General features: G+C 39.6%; 1 protein-coding gene across 4 annotated transcripts in view; it reads right to left on the reverse strand.

The window, feature by feature from the left end:
- The window catches only part of INSC (INSC spindle orientation adaptor protein), a 232,448-nt gene that overhangs the window by 10,334 nt on the left and 198,251 nt on the right, over positions 1–23,863 (reverse strand). For all 4 annotated transcript variants that reach the window (XM_089662061.1, XM_089662064.1, XM_089662060.1 and 1 more), the window contains 3 exons: positions 18,435–18,606; positions 12,664–12,842; positions 6,580–6,646 (listed from right to left, as the gene is read on the reverse strand). In XM_089662061.1, the coding sequence (XP_089518187.1) occupies positions 6,580–6,646; positions 12,664–12,842; positions 18,435–18,606 (418 nt within the window). The remainder of the gene's footprint in view (positions 1–6,579; positions 6,647–12,663; positions 12,843–18,434; positions 18,607–23,863) is intronic.

Genomic DNA, 23,863 nt, shown 5'->3' on the forward strand with positions numbered 1-23,863 from the left:
TCTAACCATTCCAAAGGCAGTCTCAACAGGTCCCACCAGGTCCCACCAGTCCCATCAGGTCCCACCAGGTCCCACCAGTACCACCAGGTCCCACCATGTCCCACCAGGTCCCACCAGTCCCAACAGTTCCCACCAGGTCCCACCAGGTCCCACCAGTTCCACCAGGTCCCACCAGTCCCACCAGGTCCCACCATGTCCCAACAGGTCCCACCAGTCCCACCAGGTCCCACCAGGTCCCACCAGTCCCACCAGGTCCCAACAGGTCCCACCAGTCCCAACAGGTCCCACCAGGTCCCACCCTTCTGTCTCAGGATCCCTAGAAGAATTTGTGAAGGAAATAACTAAAGACTGATTTGAGGCCCCATTATCTCAATATTAAGGGCCACCGGGAGCTCCCCAAAAAATTCTGCACAAACTGAAAATCATTTACTGCAGTACAGACATTTTAAACGTTTTTTTTTTAATTTGTTAATATTTTTAAATATTTTTTTTAATAAATTTTTTTCTAAATTGGAATACACACTTTTTTTTTTTTTTTTTTTTTGGAGCCTGGTTGTGACTTCCATTCACTTCAATGGGATTTCCTGTTCAGAAATGCTGAAATTTGAAAGGCTTGCCAAATTTTTAAAGGAGTTGGACAACAACTGACTCAGCTTCACTCATCTTTATTCACTGAACTCGGTGAATGCCGGGATGTCATACAGATTACAGAGACCCGGCCCAGGAATAATAGGCAAAAAATGCATTCTGTATATGGTACTATATTAATACGATCAGCAAAAAAAAATATATATATATATAACATACAGTGTGTTTATATATATATATATATATATATTTTTTTTTTTTTTTTTTTTTTTTTTTCTTCACTGATTGTATTAATATACTATATTATGTTACAAGAAAACTCCCCCATTTTAATCAGACCAGGGTTAATCTGAATTAATATATCATGGCAAAAAAAAAATAGTAATAAAAGAAAATAAAATTATTTATTAAAATTATTAAAATTGAACAAAATTCTAAAATTTCAAAGGCTTACAAAATTTTTAAAGGAGTTTGACAACAACTGACTCAATTTCACTCATCTTTATGCATTGAATTCAGTGAAAGTCGGGATGTCATACAAGTTACAGAGACCCAACCCAGGAATAATAGGCAAAAAATGCATTCTGTATATGGTACTATATTAATACGATCAGCAAAATAAAAAAAAAAATAAAAAAAAATATATATATATATATATATAAAACATACAGTGTCTTTATATATATATATATATATATATATTTTTTTTTTTTTTTTTTTTTTTTTTTCACTGATTGTATTAATATACTATATTATGTTACAAGAAAACTCCCCCATTTTAATCAGACCAGGGTTAATCTGAATTAATATATCATGGCAAAAAAAATAGTAATAATAGAAAATATAATTATTTATTAAAATTATTAAAATTGAATGAAATTCTAAAATTTCAAAGGCTTACAAAATATTTAAAGGAGTTTGACAACAATAGACTTTATTTCACTCATCTTTATGCATTGAATTCAGTGAAAGTCGGGATGTCATACAAGTTACAGAGACCCGGCCCAGGAATAATAGGCAAAAAATGCATTCTGTATATGGTACTATATTAATACGATCAGCAAAATAAAAAAATAAAAATATATATATATATATATATATATATATATATATAAAACATACAGTGTCTTTATATATATATATATTATTATTTTTTTTTTTTTTTCACTGATTGTATTAATATACTATATTATGTTACAAGAAAACTCCCCCATTTTAATCAGACCAGGGTTAATCTGAATTAATATATCATGGCAAAAAAAAAATAGTAATAAAAGAAAATAAAATTATTTATTAAAATTATTAAAATTGAACAAAATTCTAAAATTTCAAAGACTTACAAAATTTTTAAAGGAGTTTGACAACAACTGACTCAATTTCACTCATCTTTATGCATTGAATTCAGTGAAGGTCGGGATGTCATACAAGTTAACGAGACCCAACCCAGGAATAATAGGCAAACAATGCATTCTATATATGATACTATATTAATACGATCAGCAAAATAAAAAAATAAAAATATATATATATATATATATATATATATATATATATAAAACATACAGTGTCTTTATATATATATATATATATATATATATATATATTTTTTATTTTTTTTTTTTTTCACTGATTGTATTAATATACTATATTATGTTACAAGAAAACTCCCCCATTTTAATCAGGCCAGGGTTAATCTGAATTAATATATCATGGCAAAAAAAATAGTAATAATAGAAAATATAATTATTTATTAAAATTATTAAAATTGAATGAAATTCTAAAATTTCAAAGGCTTACAAAATATTTAAAGGAGTTTGACAACAATAGACTTTATTTCACTCATCTTTATGCATTGAATTCAGTGAAAGTCGGGATGTCATACAAGTTACAGAGACCCGGCCCAGGAATAATAGGCAAAAAATGCATTCTGTATATGGTACTATATTAATACGATCAGCAAAATAAAAAAATAAAAATATATATATATATATATATATAAAACATACAGTGTCTTTATATATATATATATTATTATTTTTTTTTTTTTTTTCACTGATTGTATTAATATACTATATTATGTTACAAGAAAACTCCCCCATTTTAATCAGACCAGGGTTAATCTGAATTAATATATCATGGCAAAAAAAAAATAGTAATAAAAGAAAATAAAATTATTTATTAAAATTATTAAAATTGAACAAAATTCTAAAATTTCAAAGACTTACAAAATTTTTAAAGGAGTTTGACAACAACTGACTCAATTTCACTCATCTTTATGCATTGAATTCAGTGAAGGTCGGGATGTCATACAAGTTAAAGAGACCCAACCCAGGAATAATAGGCAAAAAATGCATTCTGTATATGGTACTATATTAATACGATCAGCAAAATAAAAAAAAAAAAAAAAAAAAAAAAAAAAAATATATATATATATATATATATATATATATATAAAACATACAGTGTCTTTATATATATATATATATATATATATTTTTTTTTTTTTTTTTTTTTTTTTTCACTGATTGTATTAATATACTATATTATGTTACAAGAAAACTCCCCCATTTTAATCAGACCAGGGTTAATCTGAATTAATATATCATGGCAAAAAAAATAGTAATAATAGAAAATATAATTATTTATTAAAATTATTAAAACTGAATGAAATTCTAAAATTTCAAAGGCTTACAAAATATTTAAAGGAGTTTGACAACAATCGACTTTATTTCACTCATCTTTATGCATTGAATTCAGAGAAAGTCGGGATGTCATACAAGTTACAGAGACCCAACCCAGGAATAATAGGCAAAAAATGCATTCTGTATATGGTACTATATTAATACGATCAGCAAAATAAAAAAAAAAAAATAAATATATATATATATATATATATATATATATATATATATATATATATATATATATATATATAAAACATACAGTGTCTTTATATATATATATATATATATATATTTTTTTTTTTTTTTTTTTTTTTTTTTTTTCACTGATTGTATTAATATACTATATTATGTTACAAGAAAACTCCCCCATTTTAATCAGGCCAGGGTTAATCTGAATTAATATATCATGGCAAAAAAAATAGTAATAATAGAAAATATAATTATTTATTAAAATTATTAAAATTGAATGAAATTCTAAAATTTCAAAGGCTTACAAAATTTTTAAAGGAGTTTGACAACAATCGACTTTATTTCACTCATCTTTATGCATTGAATTCAGTGAAAGTCGGGATGTCATACAAGTTACAGAGACCCAACCCAGGAATAATAGGCAAAAAAGGCATTCTATATATGGTACTATATTAATACGATCAGTAAAATGTAAAATATATATATATGTGTGTGTGTGTATATATATATAAGATACAGTATGTATGTGTGTATATATATGTATTTATTTATTTTTATTTTTTTCATTGATTGTATTAATATACTATATTATGTCAAAAGAAAACTCTCCCATTTTAATCAGACCAGGGTTAACCTAAATTAAAGTATTATGGCAAAAAAATTCTGAAATTTCAAAGGCTTGCCAAATTTTTAAAGGAGTTTGACAACAACTGACTCAACTTCACTCATCTTTATGCATTGAACTCGGTGAAGGTCGGGATGTCATACAAGTTACAGAGACCCGGATCAGTAATAATAGGCAAAAAATGCATTCTGTATATGATATGATAATATATTATTACGATCAGTAAAATGTAAAAAAATAAATAAATATATATATATATATTTATAAATTTTTTTTTAAATTTTTTTTTTTTTCACTGATTGTATTAATATACTTTATTATGTTACAAGAAAACTCTCCCGTTTTAATCAGACCAGGGTTAATCTGAATTAATATATCATGGCAAAAAAAATAGTAATAATAGAAAATATAGTAATAAAAGAAAATAAAATTATTTATTAAAATTATTAAAATTGAACAAAATACTGATTGATATTAATACTGATTGTATTAATATACTTTATTATGTTACAAGAAAACTCTCCCGTTTTAATCAGACCAGGGTTACTCTGAATTAATATATCATGGCAAAAAAAATAGTAATAATAGAAAATAGTAAAAATAGTAATAGTAATAGTAAAAAAAATAGTAATAATAGAAAATATAATTATTTATTAAAATTATTAAAACTGAATGAAATTCTAAAATTCTGAAATTCTAAAAAACTGACTCAATTTAGCTCATCTTTATGCATTGAACTCGGTGAAGGTTGGGATGTCATACAAGTTACAGAGACCCAGCCCAGGAATAATAGGCAAAAAATGCATTCTATATATCAGTAAAATGAAAAAAAATAATATATATATATATATAAAATTTAATTTTATTTATTTATTTTTTTCCCACTGATTGTATTAATATACTTTATTATGTTACAAGAAAACTCTCCCGTTTTAATCAGACCAGGGTTAATCTGAATTAATATATCATGGCAAAAAAAATAGTAATAATAGAAAATATAATTATTTATTAAAATTATTAAAATTGAATGAAATTCTAAAATTCTAAAATTCTAAAAAACTGACTCAATTTAGCTCATCTTTATGCATTGAACTCGGTGAAGGTTGGGATGTCATACAAGTTACAGAGACCCAGCCCAGGAATAATAGGCAAAAAATGCATTCTATATATGATATGATAATATATTATTACGATCAGTAAAATGTAAAAAAAAAAATAAATATATATATATATAATTTTTTTTTAAATTTTTTTTTTTTTCACTGATTGTATTAATATACTTTATTATGTTACAAGAAAACTCTCCCGTTTTAATCAGACCAGGGTTATTCTGAATTAATATATCATGGCAAAAAAATAGTAATAATAGAAAATATAATTATTTATTAAAATTATTAAAATTGAATGAAATTCTAAAATTCTGAAATTCTAAAAAACTGACTCAATTTAGCTCATCTTTATGCATTGAACTCGGTGAAGGTTGGGATGTCATACAAGTTACAGAGACCCAGCCCAGGAATAATAGGCAAAAAATGCATTCTATATATGATATGATAATATATTATTACGATCAGTAAAATGTAAAAAAAAAAATAAATATATATATATATAATTTTTTTTTAAATTTTTTTTTTTTTTCACTGATTGTATTAATATACTATATTATGTTACAAGAAAACTCTCCCGTTTTAATCAGACCAGGGTTAATCTGAATTAATATATCATGGCAAAAAAATAGTAATAATAGAAAATATAATTATTTATTAAAATTATTAAAATTGAATGAAATTCTAAAATTCTGAAATTCTAAAAAACTGACTCAATTTAGCTCATCTTTATGCATTGAACTCGGTGAAGGTTGGGATGTCATACAAGTTACAGAGACCCAGATCAGTAATAATAGGCAAAAAATGAATTCTATATATCAGTAAAATGAAAAAAAACAATATATATATATATATATATATATATATATATATATAAAATTTAATTTTATTTATTTATTTTTTTCCCACTGATTGTATTAAAATAGTAATATTCCATAATATATATACTATATTATGTTAAAAACTCTCCCGTTTTAATCAGGCCAGGGTTACTCTGAATTAAAATATCATGGCAAAAAAAAATAGTAATAATAGAAAACGTCATTATTTATTAAAATTATTAAAATTTAACCCAACCAAAGATTTTTTGGGAGGGTGTGGAAGGGATAGAACCTGATTTTGTTCCCTGCATGGGGGAAAATATCCGCTTACTTCCTGTCCTGGTGACCACATAGAAATGTTCCTAATAGAAACACACAAAAAAAAAAAAAAAAAAAAAGATTTACACCTCCAAAATCGGTTAAAAAAATATTTTTTTGCTGGAGATCTAATTGAAATCTTTTTTAATCTTTGAGGTGGGTGTGAGCAGGAGGCCGGACGACAGTTTTATAGAAGGGTCATTTCAGAAGGACAGACAAGGAGGAGGAGGAAATATGAGACGGTTTACCGTTCTCCTGGAGGATCTCGGCAGCACACAGGTCCAGGATCGATAAATTGGCTAAAATTGTCACAATCTGAAAAGTTTGTAAGAAAAGCACATTCATGAGTTTAGATTCGATTTCTCGACGTAAATGTAATTGTTTTATACAGATTTATAGGTACTGCTCTGGGTGAAAAACTGACCTTCAATCTGGAGCTGTCCCACCCCCCGCAGTACCTCTTCTGCACCATAAGATGTCCTCAGTCTCCCAGGCTGAATGACACCCAGGACAGTCAAGTGAGTGCAGGGTGTCACTGGCCCACCACCCTAAGGGCAGCCCTCCATTCACGGTGTAATGACACCTACAGCAGTCTCAGCACTGAGGAGGACCAGCCACCATTGGGAGAAGATCTAAAGCACATGTGTCAAACACAAGACCCGAGGGCCAAATCCAGCCCACCAGGCCATTTCATGTGGCCCTCACCTGAGGTTGCGCCCCCACCTAGTCTCAGCAGTCAGCATCAGAGAGGAAGACAGAACACCTCCTGTAGATCCTGTAGATCCTGTGCTTCTCTGTGCAGCTGCAGCACCCCCCCGGTCTCAGCATTCGGCAGACTCTGGCATCTGATTCCAGCCCTCCTCTGGTCCTCCTCCAGACTCTGCACTTTCTGCTTCCCGGCTCCACCCCCCAGCTTCATCCTGGCAGCAGCACAAGTATATATATATATATATATATACTGTATGTTGAAATATTTTATATATATTCTTCCCAAAGTTATTGACATATATTGAAATACTACAATTTTGGCCGCATTCACTGTATTTCAAAATATATTTATATATATATATACTGTATGTCTTTAAAAATAGATTCAATCTACATTTTTGGAATGAGTTTACAAATATATGTAAAAATATACATAAATAACTATTTTACATGTTAAAAAAAATTTGAAGAATGTATTTTAAAAAATATATTTCTAAAAATATTTTTCATATATTTTGTAATATATAAAAAACGCATTTCAACATTTAGTATATATATATATATTCTTCCCAAATGTATTGACAGATATTTGAAATACTACAATTTTGACTGTATGCAGTCAAAAAAAAAATATATATATATATATATACTGTATGTTGAAATATTATATATAGAGTATTTTTCTTTCTTTTTTTTTTTAAATATATTGAATATGGCCAAAATTGTAGCATTTCAAATATCTGTCAGTACATTTGGGAGGAATATTTTTAAAATATATTTTTCCTCCATGTGGGTGAAGGCAGCAGTCCAAAGTCCGATGGACCACAGCTAAATATTCTGCGCGACCAAACTCAGCCACAAGAGAAATGTGATAGGACAATCGGGGTGCCCATCCCCCCCCCTCGATCTTGCCCCCCCATCTCACAATTTTCCCTCCTCGCACCCCCTTGATCTCGCCCCCCCCCCCCATCTCACAGTTTCCTTTCTCACCACCCCCCGATTTGCCCCCCCCATCTCACAGTTTTCCCTCCTCACACCCCCTTGATCTCGGCCCCCCCATCTCACAGTTTTCCCTCCTCACACCCCCTTGATCTCGGCCCCCCTATCTCACAGTTTTCCCTCCTCACCCCCCCTCGATCTCGCCCCCCATCTCACAGTTTCCCTCCTCACCCCCCCCGATCTCGCCCCCCCCCCATCTCACAGTTTCCCTCCTCACCCCCCCCCTCAATCTCGCCCCCCCATCTCAGAGTTTTCCCTCCTCACACCCCCTTGATCTCGGCCCCCCCATCTCACAGTTTCCCTCCTCACCCCCCCCTCGATCTCGCCCCCCCATCTCACAGTTTTCCCTCCTCACACCCCCTTGATCTCGGCCCCCCCATCTCACAGTTTCCTTTCTCACCACCCCCCGATTTGCCCCCCCATCTCACAGTTTTCCCTCCTCACACCCCCTTGATCTCGGCCCCCCCATCTCACAGTTTTCCCTCCTCACACCCCCTTGATCTCGGCCCCCCCATCTCACAGTTTTCCCTCCTCACCCCCCCTCGATCTCGCTCCCCCATCTCACAGTTTCCCTCCTCACCCCCCCAATCTCGCCCCCCCATCTCACAGTTTTCCCTGCTCACCCCCCTCGATTTTGGCCCCCCCATCTCACAGTTTTCCCTCCTCATCCCCCCTTCAATCTTGCCCCCCCATCTCACAGTTTTCCCTCCTCACCCCCCCTCAATCTTGGCCCTCGCATCTCACAGTTTTCTCCCCTCACCCCCCCCCCCCTCAATCTCGCCCCCTCATCTCACAGTTTTCCCTCCTCACCCCCCCCTCGATCTCGGCCCCCCCATCTCACAGTTTTCCCTCCTCACCCCCCCCCCTCGATCTCAGCCCCCCCATGTCACAGTTTTCCCTCCTCACCCCCCCTCGATCTCGGCCCCCCCCCATCTCACAGTTTTCCCTCCTCACCCCCCCCCTCGATCTCGGCTCTCCCATCTCACAGTTTTCCCTCCTCACCCCCCCCCCTCGATCTTGGCCCCCACATCTCACAGTTTTCCCTCCTCACCCCCCCCCTCGATCTCGCCCCCCCATCTCACAGGTTTCCCTCCTCACCCCCCCCTCGATCTCGGCCCCCCATCTCACAGTTTCCCCCCTCACACAGCAATTCCAATCTCTCTATTTCTAAACTTACAAAAAACAAATCGGTAAAAAGTGGTAAACTGTTGGCACTTGTGAGTGATTTGGGAAGTAGTCGGAAGTGTCATTATGGCGTCTCTCTGTCACTCATAAATAGAATTTAGCTAAAGAGGGAAAAAAAAACCCCGAAACCTTCTTGAATCCCGCAAGGTGACGCCGTAACGAGATGCACCAGACGCGTTCATTACCGCCGAACGGCGCCCGATGACTGAAGGTTTTCATCAATATAATCATCAAATTTCAAATGCAAAAAAATATAAATGTGATTGCGAGGTTATCATAAATGTTTCAATTACATCTCCCTAATTATGGAGCGCGGCGATGCTACCTCGGAGGGATTCAGCCGCGGTTGTGATTTCATTATCTTTTAGGAGTAAAACATGCAGTTATCAGCCGCAAAACGTCCCCCTCGTGACTTCCATCCCAACTTCACCGCGCCACTTCTCTCTGCAACTTCCATCCAGCGGGGAACCAGGAAGAGATGGATGGAGGTGCCGGAAGGTGGTGGAGGTGCGGGAAGGTGATGGAGGTGCGGGAAGGTGATGGAGGTGCGGGAAGGTGGTGGAGGAACCACTTTGCAAAATTCATTGGGGGGAGGGGGGGGTTGGTCAACAAAAGGATCACAATTTGGGGTAATTTGTGGCACTTCCATTATTTGTTCCCATCATTTCCTCCAATTTCTCGGTCAGGATCAATGGCACCACTATTAGCCCATCCCCCCATGCCAGGGTGCGAGGGGGAACCCCGGATTCTGAACTCTCCTTCCAGGCCCACATCCAATCCCTGTTCAAATCATGGCACCTCAACCACCAACATCTCCAGAACACGCCCCTTTATAACCAGTGACACCACAATGGTCCTAATTCACTCCCGGGTCATCTCCCGCCTCGACTACTGCAACTCTCCTCATTGGATGACCTTTACATAGGCCACACACCCCCTCCAGTCCATCATGAACACTGCTGCCAGGCTCATTCAGTGTCCTCCACCCCTCTCTGCTAATCCCTCCACTGGTCTCCACTCAGTGTCCTCCACCCCCCCTCTGCTAATCCCTCCACTGGCCTCCATTCAGTGTCCTCCACCCCCCTCTGCCAATCCCTCTACTGGCCTCCATTCATTGTCCTCCACCCCTCTCTGCCAATCCCTCCACTGACCTCCACTCAGTGTCCTCCACCCCTCTCTGCCAATCCCTCCACTCAGTGTCCTCCACCCCCCTCGCCAATCCCTCCACTGGCCTCCACTCAGTGTCCTCTACCTCTCTCTGCTAATCCCTCCACTGGCCTCCATTCAGTGTCCTCCACCCATCTCTGCCAATCCCTCCACTGGCCTCCACTCAGTGTCCTCCACCCCTCTCTGCCGATCCCTCCACTGGCCTCCACCCCTCTCTGCCGATCCCTCCATTGGCTTCCACTCGCCCCAATGAATAAAATTCAAAATATTAACAACTTACAAAGCCATCCACAACTCTGCCCCCCGGCTACATCACCAAACCGCGCTCTTCCATCCTCCCAAGACCTTCTGCTCTCTAGTTCCCCTGTCACCTCCTCCCACGCCAGGACTTCTCCCAAGCTTCTCCCATCCTATGGAACTCCCTACCCCAAACTGTCCGGCTGTCTCCTAATCTATCCACCTTTAGACGATCCCTGAAAACCTCTATTTAAGGAAGCCAATCCTGCTTCTAGCTAGTAAACTGCCATTTATTTCCTCCATCCGCCCATCCCCCCCACAGCTATTACCTTTTGTATCACTCAACCCTTCCTCCTAGATTGTAAGCTCCCAGGATCAGGGCCCTTTACAGGTGTAGCGCTGCGTGTACATAATTATTTCTGTGCACTTCCCATAGAAGGTGAAAACCCTTCCCGGAAGAGATATATAAGGGGCGCTTGCTTCTTTAAAGAAATTTAGGTGGTGCTGGTGACCATGTATGACCAGTTGTTGGATAGAACTTTGGGCTGAGTGTCGAAGAGAAAAGTTATTGTTGTTGAGGAAGTTTGGTTCAAATTTTTGTTGCTATAGAGCAGGGGTCCCCAAACTTTCCAAACAAAGGGTCAGTATACTATCCTTCAGACTTTAGAAGGGCCAGGTTGGGGCCAGTGAGGATAGAAAATGTCCTGGCCCCAGCATCAGCGAGAATCAACATGGCCTCAGGGTAGGTGGTCTGTAGAAGGAGGAGTAGTGCCCATCATTAGTGGGAAGACTAGTACACCATCATTGGTATTAGTGGGAAGAATAGTACACCATCATTGGTTTCAATGGACGAAGTGCTGCCCCATTGTTGGTCTCAGAAGGTGGAATAGTGCCCCAAGGGCCGGACAAAGGAGTAGTGCCTCATCATTGGTATTAGTGGGAAGAATAGTGCCCCATCATTGGTTTCAATGGACGAAGTGCTGCCCCATTGTTGGTCTCAGAGGGAGAAATAGTGCCCCAATGGCCAGATAAATGGTAGCAAAGGATCAGATCCGGCCCTTGGGTCGCAGTTTGAAGACCTCTGCTATAGAGAATCAAGAAAAGTCAGTGCATTTTAGGGAGGATAGAAAATATCCTGGCCCCAGCATCAGCGAGAATAAACATGGCCTCAGGGTTGATGGTCAGTAGGAGGAGGAGTGCCCCATCATTGGTATTGGTCGGAGGAATAGTGCCCCATCATTGGTGTCAGTGGGAGGAATAGTGCCCCATCATTGGTGTCTGTGGGAGGAATAGTGCCCCATCATTGGTATCAGTGGGAGGAATAGTGCCCCATCATTGGTATCAGTGGGAGGAATAGTGCCCCATCATTGGTATCAGTGGGAGGAATAGTGCCCCATCATTGGTGTCAGTGGGAGGAATAGTGCCCCATCATTGGTATCAGTGGGAGGAATAGTGCCCCATCATTGCTATTAGTGGGAAGAATAGTGCCCCATCATTGGTATCTATGGACGAAGTGCTGCCCCATTGTTGGTCTCAGAAGGAGAAATAGTGTCCCAATGGCAAGAAAAAGGGTAGAAAAGGGCCACATTCGGCCCTCGGGTCGCAGTTTGAAGACCTCTGCTATATAGAATCAAGAAAAGACTGTGCATTTTAGGGGGAGCTGCCTTCGGCTTCTTCAGGCCGTGGATACAATTGGACTAGCTGTGAGACTTGAATTGACTTGAATTGACTTGAATTGAGATACCTGAAATGAGGTTGGATTTGAGTTGTTGGATCAGTCTTCTTGGAAACGTCTAACTGGCTCTCCTCAACACTCAACCCAAAGCTTTACGCCTCCCGTATGTCCACTTTTGAGAGTGGCAGCAGCCCAAGACCAGAACGAGGTTGAGTCTACATCGCTCATTCAAGGTTTGCCAGCCCCTTTGAAGGAGGACTCAAGGAGGACTCATTCGGGATCAAATCCAAAAGCACCAACATCCCACATCTATCGGTTCCGTGGTATCACACACACAAACCACTTGTTGGACAACTCTTACCTGGTCCCGAGCGTAGGCGGTATTGACTCTTTGCTTGTCTGAACATGCATTCAGCAGAATTTTCACAGCACCCATCTGTAAGATCATCTCGCAGGCCAGACTGTCGAAAAACGTGATATTGGCCAACGCAGCAGAAGCCAGCAGACATGACTCCCCCGTGGACGCCTCTTCACACAATTCTACAAACAGAGCACATTATTGCTCCTTGAACCCTCTGAGAAGGCATCTAACACACATCCAACCTTCAAGCATTTTACATTTTATAATAAGTTTTACATATACAAGATTGGGACCGTATAAAACACTAACTCAGTCTTTGGACGTGAACTTTGCGTGGAACATTTTTGATCCTTTTTCTTTTTTTTTTTTCTTTTACTTATTTTTTTTTCGGTTTCCTGAATGTTACACAATTTTATTGCCTCCTGAAAAATTAAAAATGGGGTCTGAGCATATGTATACTATCCACAAGAAAAATATTGGCAATTTTAAAAAGAACCCCAAAGCATTTTATTTGTCAGAATTCCCAAAATATTAGATTTAGAGCTCCATAAGCTGGTATCCCTTCAACAAATTTTTTTATCCTCTGACATTTATCTTGACTAACCTAGCGCATCGTCGTTACCTGAATCCTTTTCACCGGTTCAGGTGTTTGGGGTTCACCAAAGTATTTTCTTCGTTTTAAAAGTTAATCATGCCGCCTGTTTAAGGGGCCCTCTGCCATTATTATTAGGACATCATTTACCCGTTGAGGAAATAATATACTTTCAGGAGGGTGATTGGGCAGATGATTCTTCTCGACAGATGAAGCAACTTTAATGGGTATTTGGGCATAAAGAAAGTGAAACCTCGGCTTGAGCAAACAAACGTAATCATCCCTGGCCTCACACCTATAGAACATTTCCAGAAGGCTCCTCAGGGGCGGGTCTAATTGTACACTGTGAAGACCGTGGACCATCCTCCCTAGCCTTTAGTCTTGTGAGAAGCTGGTTATCTACCTCATGGAAACCACTGGAGGCCAGGAGAAGACACCTTCGTACAAGATACCTTATGCAACAGGATTTCCCTATAATTAATCATGCAGCCTGGTCAAGGGGCCCTTTGCCATTATTATTAGGACATCATTTACCCATTGAGGAAATAATATACTTTACGGAGGGTGATTGGGCAGATGACTCTCCTCAACAGATGAAGCAACTTTATTGGGTATTTGGGCATAAAGGAAGTGAGCAAACAAACATAATCATCCCTGGCCTCACACACCTATAGAACATTTCCAGAAGGCTCCTTAGGGGCGGGTCTAATTGTACACTGTGAAGGCCATGGACCACCCTCCCTGGCCTTTAGTATTGTGAGAAGCTGGTTATCTACCTCATGGAAACCACTGGAGGCCAGGAGAAGACACCTTCAAACAAGATACCTTATGCAACAGGATTTCCCTATAATTAATCATGCAGCCTGGTCAAGGGGCCCTTTGCCATTATTATTAGGACATCCTTTACCCATTGAGGAAATAATATACTTTACGGAGGGTGATTGGGCAGATGACTCTCCTCAACAGATGAAGCAACTTTATTGGGTATTTGGGCATAAAGGAAGTGAGCAAACAAACATAATCATCCCTGGCCTCACACACCTATAGAACATTTCCAGAAGGCTCCTCAGGGGCGGGTCTAATTGTACACTGTGAAGGCCATGGACCACACTCCCTGGCCTTTAGTATTGTGAGAAGCTGGTTATCTACCTCATGGAAACCACTGGAGGCCAGGAGAAGACACCTTCACTACGAGATACCTTATGCAACAGGATTTCTCTATAGTTAAATTGTTTTGAAGCAATATGTAATATTATAAACGCTCAGAAAGCGCCGCAAAAGCGCGGTAAAAACGCCTATGTGTTTTTGCGGCAGATCAGTGTGAAAGTAGCCTTACCTTTATGTATTTGACTATAGCAGGTCTTTATTTTGACACCCGATATACAATTATTCTTATATGTGCTGGGTAGGGTTGGAGAAAAAATGAGAGCTTTAACCTCTTGCTGTCCGCCTGCTGTTTATAAACGTCAGGACGGTGGCAGTCCAAGGTCGGGTTGCCGTTCCTAAACGGCACCCGCCTTTTCTAGCTGTGCGCGCTCCCTAGGAGCGCGCACCACCGCGATCCGGTGTCCGCTGTGTCCTCCGGACACAGTGAAACACCGATCGTCGGACGGGACCTCTGTACGAGGTCCCGGTCATGTGATCACTGATTGGCGAATCAGTGATCACATGCAAAGTAGTAAGCAAGATGTCACTTGTGACATCATTGCTTACTACGTGTGAAATCTGTGAATGATCACAGAGGTCACATGGTACAAGGCTATTCACAACAGCCTTGTACCATGTGACAAGCTGTGACCAATCACAGCTCACTCAGTATTTCTCAATGACTGCAAGAATGCAGACAGAGAGAGAGAGAAATGATTGCTTTTACATCCTATATGGGTGTAAAAGCAATCAGTGTAAAAAAAAAAAAAAAAAAATCTTCATCACCCCCCACAAGTAGTACAGTGTCACCGTGGTGACACTGTACTGCTAGGGTGACAGTATGTAAAAAAAAAAAAAATAATAATAATAATAATAATAATATAAAAAAAAAAAATAAAAATGTAAAAAAAAATGTTTAAAATTGTAATGTTTGGTTATAAACTAATTTGGATTTTTTTTTTACTAAAAAAATAACGGAATAAATTTTGGCCAAGATTTAGGATGAAATATTATTTATTTGCAAAATTTTATAAAAAAAAACACTTTTTTTCTAAATTTTTGGACTTTTTCATTTACATAGTAAAAAAAATAAAAATCCCAGCGGTGAATAAATACCACCAAAATAAAGCTTTATCTGTCTAAAAAAAATGGTAAAAAATTCATATCGGTACAGTGTTGCATGACCGCGCAATTGTCATTCCAAGTGTGATAGCGCTGAAAGCTGAAAATTGCCTGGACAGGAAGGGGGTAAAAGTGTCCGGACAGGAAGTGGTTAAATTCTCCCCAGATTTTGGGGAAAATCGGAAGAGTTTGGCAAAATGTTGCCATTTTGCTGAAATGCATTGAAACTAAGTAGAAGGAAAAATGTTTTTTTTTTTTAATGATTTTGAAGGATACAATGAGCTTTTCTTCTTGAGGAATGCAAAAGCTCTTTTTGCCTATCCTGGACCAATTATGTTGCTAAAAATTGCCCTTCATCATTTTATTTGATTTTTTTTTTTTGCAAAAAAAAATTAAAAAACTAAAGTGACAATATATAAATAATAATAAAATACACAAAAAGTAAGTAGAAAAAACAGACACAAAGAACACTAAATCAAACTAAATTATCCTAAAAAAAAAAAAAAGAAAAAGGTTTACAGAAAAAAAAAGAATTAAACAATTAAAGCGACAATATAAAAGTAATGATAATATAGACAAAAAAAAGAGGAAAAAGAAACAGAAACAAAGAACACTAAATTAAATAAATGAATTTACCCTAAACGCAACACCCTTCCCTCCAAGAAAAAGGAAAAAATATTACAGGTAAAAAAAAAAGAAAATGAAACAATTAAAGTGACATTATAAAAGTAATGATAAAATACATAAAAAGGAAGACCCTCCCTCTTCTATTAGAATTTTGCTCCACAAGTTGGAGCTTCGCAACACCCCCAAAGGGAATGGTCAGTTACTCCAAAGAACCTCTTTAACTGTTACACAGTTGACGGGTTCCAATTTTTTTGACGTTCTCCTGGGGGATCAGGGAGCAATTCCCCCCTACCCTGCTGGAGTAAATTGGACCATCATAGGGTTTTTTTTTTGCCTTCCTCTGGATCAACTTTGGATATAGTACTGTGTTTATGGAGGTTTTCTATTTATGTATTTTTGATTGGCTGAACTAGATGGACTTTTGTCTTTTTTTTTTACGTTCTAGAGAGACTCCCATATTATCATTTGTATGTGTGTATATATATACAGTCAGGTCCATAAATATTGGGACATCAATGCAACTCTAACATTTTTGGCTCTATACACCACAATGGATTTGAAATGAAATGAACAAGATGTGCTTTAACTGCAGACTGTCAGCTTTAATTTGAGGGTATTTACATCCAAATCAGGTGAACGGTGTAGGAATTACAACAGTTTGCATATGTGCCTCCCACTTGTTAAGGGACCAAAAGTAATGGGACATAATAATAATCATAAATCAAACTTTCACTTTTTAATACTTGATTGCAAATCCTTTGCAGTCAATGACAGCCTGAAGTGTGGAACGCATAGACATCACCAGACGCTGGGTGTCATCCCTGGTGATGCTCTGCCAGGCCTTTACTACAACTGTCTTCAGTTCCTGCTTGTTCTTGGGGCATTTTCCCTTCAGTTTTGTCTTCAGCAAGTGAAATGCTCAATCGGATTCAGGTCAGGTGATTGGCCATTGCAGAACATTCCACTTCTTTGGTGTCTTTTGCAGTCTGCTTTGGGTCATTGTCCATCTGCACTGTGAAGCGTCCAATGAGTTGTGAAGCATTTGGCTGAATATGAGCCGATAATATTCCCGAAACACTTCACAATTCATCCGGCTGCTTCTGTCAGCAGTCACATCATCAATAAATACAAGAGAAGCAGTTCCATTGGCAGCCATACATGCCCACGCCATGACACTACCACCACCATGATCACTGATGAGGTGGTATGCTGAGGACCATGAGCAGTTCCTTCTCCATCCTCTTCTCTTCCCATCACTCTGGTACAAGTTGATGTCGGTCTCATCTGTCCATAGGATGTTGTTCCAGAACTGTGAAGGCTTTTTTACATGTCGTTTGGCAAACTCTAATCTGGCCTTCCTGTGTTTGAGGCTCACCAATGGTTTCCATCTTGTGGTGAACCCTCTGTATTCACTCTGGTGAAGTCTTCTCTTGATTGGTGACTTTGACACACATACACCTACCTCCTGGAGAGTGTTCTTGATCTGGCCAACTGTTGTGAAGGGTGTTTTCTTCACCAGGGAAAGAATTCTTCGCTCATCCACCACAGTTGTTTTCCGTGGTCTTCCGGGTCTTTTGGTGTTGCTGAGCTCACCGGTGCGTTCCTTCTTTTTAAGAATGTTCCAAACAGTTGTTTTGGCCACCTAATGTTTTTGCTATCTCTCTGATGGGTTTGTTTTGTTTTTTCAGCCTAATGATGGCTTCACTGATAGTGACACCTCTTTGGGTCTCATCTTGAGAGTTGACAGCAACAGATTCCAAATGCAAATAGCACACTTGAAATGAACTCTGGACCTTTTATCTGCTCATTGTAATTGGGATAATGAGGGAATAACACACACCTGGCCATGGAACAGCTGAGAAGCCAATTGTCCCATTACTTTTGGTCCCTTAACAAGTGGGAGGCACATATGCAAACTGTTGTAATTCCTACACCGTTCACCTGATTTGGATGTAAATACCCTCAAATTAAAGCTGACAGTCTGCAGTTAAAGCACTTCTTGTTCGTTTCATTTCAAATCCATTGTGGTGTATAGAGCCAAAAATATTAGAATTGTGTCCATGTCCCAATATTTATGGACCTGACTGTATATATATTTATTTATTTATTTTATATATATATATATATATATATATATAATATTTATATATATATATATAGTATATTTATATATATATTTTTTTTAATATATATATATATATATTTTATTTTTTTTATATATATTTTTTTTTTCTGCATTTGTCCAAAGGTCTGCTAAAAGTTGATGTTTCCAAAACGAACTCACTCAGCAGGGCGGTGACGATCTCCTCCATGTTTTCCAGGAAACTGCTGAGGTGCTGCGTGAAGGTCAGGTGAGGAGATGTGATCTGCGCAATCACCGCCGCGACCTCCGCCTTGGTGGCCTCTGAATGAGAATCGTCCGTTAGGATTTCCGTCAAACACAGAATTCCATCCACCTGAAACGATGAGGGAAAACGCGCCGTCAATTTCAAAAGTTTAATTTCTTTTATTTTACTATTTATGTATTTCAGGTACTTATACAGCGCCGTCAATTTACGCAGCACTTCACATGTATATTGTACCTTCATCAGTCCCCGCCCCCGAGGAGCGTACAATCTAAGATCCCTATCGTATATCCATACATACACATACTAGGGCCAATTCACCTCCCAGCATGTCTTTGGAGTGTGGAAGGAAACCGGAGTACCTGGAGGAAACCCACACAGGCACAGGGAGAACATGCAAACTCCAGGCAGGTGGTGCCGTGGTTGGGATTTGAACCAACAACCCGAGTACTGCCAGGCAGAAGTGCCAACCATTCAACCACTGTGCTGCCCAATCTTTTTGTCTCCTTTCAGTATACATCTCCACATTCGCTGATATCTGTACAGATCGAGATGTACTTGTGACGCAATTGGTCGATCATAAAGTACAAAAATATATTTATTAATGTTATAATTGTGATTAATGTATAATGTTGGTTTATAGAGTTACTTTATTTTATAACTATATAAAGTAGGTAAACATACATGATACATAATATTACATATGTATGTTCGGTGGAGGGGGGATGATGGTGTGGGGGTGTTTTTCAGGGGTTGGACTTGGCCCCCTAGTTCCAGTGAAGGGAACTCTAAAGGCAACATTTTGGACAATTTCATGCCCCCAACTTTGTGGAAGGAGTTTGGGGATGGCCCCTTCCTGTTCCAACATGACTGCGCACCAGTGCACAAAGCAAGGTCCATAAAGACATGGAGGAGCTAGTTTGGGGTGGAGGAACTTGACTGTCCTGCACAAAGTCCTGACCTCAACCCCATAGAACACCTTTGGGATGAATTAGAGCGGAGACTGCGAGCCAGGCCTCCTCCCCCGACATCAGTGCCTGACCTGACAAATGTGCTTCTGGAAGAATGGTCCAACCTTCCCATAGACACCCTCCTAAACCTTGTGGACGGCCTTCCCAGAAGAGTTGAAGCTGTTATAGCTGCAAAGGGCGGGGCCAACTCAATATTGGACCCTACGGACTAAGACTAGGAGGCCATTAAAGGTCATGTGTGTGGAAAGGGCGGGGCCAACTCAATATTGAACCCTACGGACTAAGACTGGGGGGCCATTAAAGGTCATGTGTGTGGAAAGGGCGGGGCCAACTCAATATTGAACCCTACGGACTAAGACTGGGGGGCCATTAAAGGTCATGTGCGTGGAAAGGGCGGGGACAACTCAATATTGAACCCTACGGACTAAGACTGGGGGGTCATTAAAGGTCATGTGTGTGGAAAGGCCGGCGGCCCAATACGTGGGGCAATGTAGTGTATATTAAAATCCACTGTATATAAATGTAAAACAAAAATGTTGTATCATACAGTCATGCACAATATATGAACATTCTCACATACATGACTGTATGATCCAATGTTTTTTTTTAACATTTATGTACAGTGGATTAGTTAGTATATGTGTTAGGAAGGGGGAGGGAGCAGCTTTATGAATATTTAGATCAGGGTTCCTCAAACAAGGTTCCATGGAATTCTAGGGTTCCTAAAACAAAGGTTCCATGGAAGTCTAGGGTTCCTCAAACAATGTTCCATGGAAGTCTAGGGTTCCTCACCCAAGGTTCCATGGACGTCTAAGGTTCCTAAAACAAGGTTCCATGGAAGTCTATGGTTCCTCAAACAATGTTCCATGGAAGTCTACGGTTCCTCAAACAAGGTTCCATGGAAGTCTAGTGTTCCTCAAACATGGTTCCATGGAAGTCTAGGGTTCCTCAAACAAGGTTCCATGGAAGTCTAGTATTCCTCAAACAAGGTTCCATGGAAGTCTAGGGTTCCTCAAACAAGGTTCCGTGGAAGTCTAGGGTTCCTCAAACAAGGTTCCATGGAAGTCTAGGATTCCTCAAACAAGGTTCCGTGGAATTCTAGGGTTCCTCAAACAAGGTTCAATGGTAGTCTAGGGTTCTCCAAACAAGGTTCCATGGAAGTCTAGGGTTCCTCCAACAAGGTTCCATGGAAGTCTAGGGTTCCTCAAACAAGGTTCCATGGAAGTCTAGGGTTCCTCAAACAAGGTTCTATGGAAGTCTAGGGTTCCTCAACTAAGGTTCCATGGAAGTCTAGGGTTCCTCAAACATGGAAGTCTAGGGTTCCTCAAACAAGGTTCCATGGCAGTCTAGGGTTCCTCAAACAAGGTTCCATGGCAGTCTAGGGTTCCTCAAACAAGGTTCCATGGCAGTCTAGGGTTCCTCAAACAAGGTTTCATGGAAGTCTAGGGTTCCTCAAAGAAGCTTCCATGGAAGTCTAGGGTTCCTCCAGAGGTTGCTAGGGGTTCCTTGAGCGATGGACAATTTCTGTCTCTGTCTATCTGTAGGGGGATAATTCTTCGCAGTGACCACAAGTGTAAGGACCATTCTTCCCGCTGACCATCACACTAATGTACCGTGATTTGTAGATACTGTATAGTCGTTTTTAGCAGGGGTTCCCTGAGACAGGAATGTTTTTTCAAGGGTTCCCCTGTGTCTTAAAGGTTGAGAAAGGCTGAGTTAGATATATATTCCCGAACTCTACTTCAATGACCAAGGCTTGGTCCAAATTTCTAGAGACAAAGAGCACAGATCGAGTGTTCTGCTACAAGAAATAAAATATTACAGGGGATGCAGCATCATAAACTCGGCCAGCAGTGGCTTTAACCCGGGGATAATAGGCCTAACTCGTCCCAGAGGACAAGGGGGCGCTCTTTACGTCTGGAGGAAAAGAAATGTCATCTCCAAACACGGAAAGGTTTCTTCACAGTAAGAGCTATGAGAATGTGGAATAGACTCCCTCAAGAGTTGGTTGTGGCCAGCTCAGTGGATTGCTGTAGGAAAGTCCTGGATTCTTTCTTGTATACACAGAATATAACTGGATATAACGTTTATTGGGAATGTTGATCCAGGGAATATCCGATTGCCTCTCAGGGGATCAGGAAGGAATTTTTTTCCCCTAGCAGGAGCAAATTGGATCATGCTGTGTTTTTTGCCTTCCTCTGGATCTACTGTGGGTGTAGGATCAAAACCTTTTTTTTTTTTTTAGGTGCACACTCTTCTTGCACTTGCCTTTTTCCTTAACAAGCAATGCAGTGGTGTTCTGCCAACAAAAGACAGCCTAAAGAGCAGATCAGGCTTGGAGACCTTAGTACTTGGAGACCTACACAGGCTTGGAGACCTGAGAACTTGGAGACCTAAACAGGCTTGGAGACCTCAGTACTTGGAGACCTACACAGGCTTGGAGACCTCAGTACTTGGAGACCTACACAGGCTTGAAGACCTCAGTACTTGGAGACCTACACAGGCTTGGAGACCTACACAGGCTTGGAGACCTCAGTACTTGGAGACCTACACAGACTTGGAGACCTCAGTACTTGGAGACCTACACAGGCTTGGAGACCTAAACAGGCTTGGAGACCTCAGAATTTGGAGACCTACACAGGCTTGGAGACCTCAGTACTTGGAGACCTACACAGGCTTGGAGACCTCAGTACTTGGAGACCTACACAGGCTTGGTGACTTCAGTACTTGGAGACCAACACAGGCTTGGAGACCTCAGTACTTGCAGACCTACACAGGCTTGGAGACCTCAGTACTTGGAGACCTACACAGGCTTGGAGACCTCAGAACTTGGAGACCTCAGTACTTGGAGACCTACACAGGCTTGGAGACCTAAACAGGCTTGGAGACCTCAGAATTTGGAGACCTACACAGGCTTGGAGACCTCAGTACTTGGAGACCTACACAGGCTTGGAGACCTCAGTACTTGGAGACCTACACAGGCTTGGAGACCTCAGAACTTGGAGACCTACACAGGCTTAGAGACCTCTAATTGGAGACCTACACAGGCTTGGAGACCTCAGTACTTGGAGACCTACACAGGCTTGGAGTCCTCAGTACTTGGAGACCTACACAGACTTGGAAACCTCAGTACTTGGAGACCTCAGTACTTGGAGATCTACACAGGCTTGGTGACCTCAGTAATTGGAGACCTACACAGGCTTGGAGACCTACATCAGTAGAGAAGCTTCCACCGACTAGCAGGATGACCTGGTGGATGACACGGGCTCACCCGAGGTGCGTGGTCTCAGCACTAACCAGTAAAAAGTGAATGCTCCACCTCAAGCGCCCCAAACATAAAAAAAGGTCCTTTCACCTATTGACTACTCTTCTGCTTGATCCCTACCTGCTATCTCTGCTACTGGACCCCCGGGCTTGCTCGCCTCTTGGTGGGGTGATCCTGAGGACCGTGACCTGGTGGTCCTAACGCGCAGCAAAACCCATCCCCAGCGTCAGGAGCTCTGGTGAACACCGGTTAGCGCTGAGACCCCGCACCTCAGGTGAGCCCGCGTCATCCGCCAGGTCATCCTGCTGGTCGGTGGAAGCTTCATGACTGATATAGCTAGTGGTCTCCAAGCATGACCCCTGACCCCTGACCGGGACACTCTCATTTTGAAAAAGTTCAGTAGATCAGAGCAAAACGGTGCTTGAAATACTTCCAGGAGGAGAGCAGGAAGGATTCTGCCGATTTTTAAAAACAGTAGAATTTCACATCATGTGGGTCTCATTGTCACATTCAGGCTCGTAGAATTTCCCGCTCAGTGGGGTCTTTGCAAAAAATCGACCTCGGCCTTTAATTTTTTTTTTTATTTAATTTAATTTAAATTAATTTAATTTTTAATTTATTCTATTTTACCAGAAATGTGTTACTCCTCAACGTCCGCTTTCCCACTGGCCCCCCCTAAGCTGACCGAAGGACCAGCTGGACGAATAATATAACCGAGCCACCCCAAAACGGTGACGCATAACTTCAACTTTATATATATATAAAAAATAAATAAATCTGTTTGAACCCCAGACGATGGCGAATAGTTACATTTTGTAATACTTCTCCAATTCTATAAAATGATTAGACGGACGCATTCTTCTTGAAATCTGAGACTCGGGTGTTGTGTGACTTCACTTTCTTTTTAAATTGGATTATTTTCCCCCATGCCTCTAAATTAAATAAATTCAAATTAATAACCATTTAATTGATTCATTAGTCACGGTTGTTTTGTTTTTAATTATGTCAAGATTAATTAGTGTTGGCTTTCTGAGAGACTCGGAATCGATGTGACTGATATTCCTGGTGGGATTCTAAGTGTTATTCACAGGTTTGTTTAACATTTCCCCGGCTGCCCCCCGACAAGTGGTGG

The sequence above is a fragment of the Staurois parvus genome, unplaced genomic scaffold (assembly GCF_062004578.1).
Source record: "Staurois parvus isolate SC_StPar_1 unplaced genomic scaffold, SC_StPar_1.0 ptg001421l, whole genome shotgun sequence".
NCBI classification, from domain to species: domain Eukaryota; kingdom Metazoa; phylum Chordata; class Amphibia; order Anura; family Ranidae; genus Staurois; species Staurois parvus.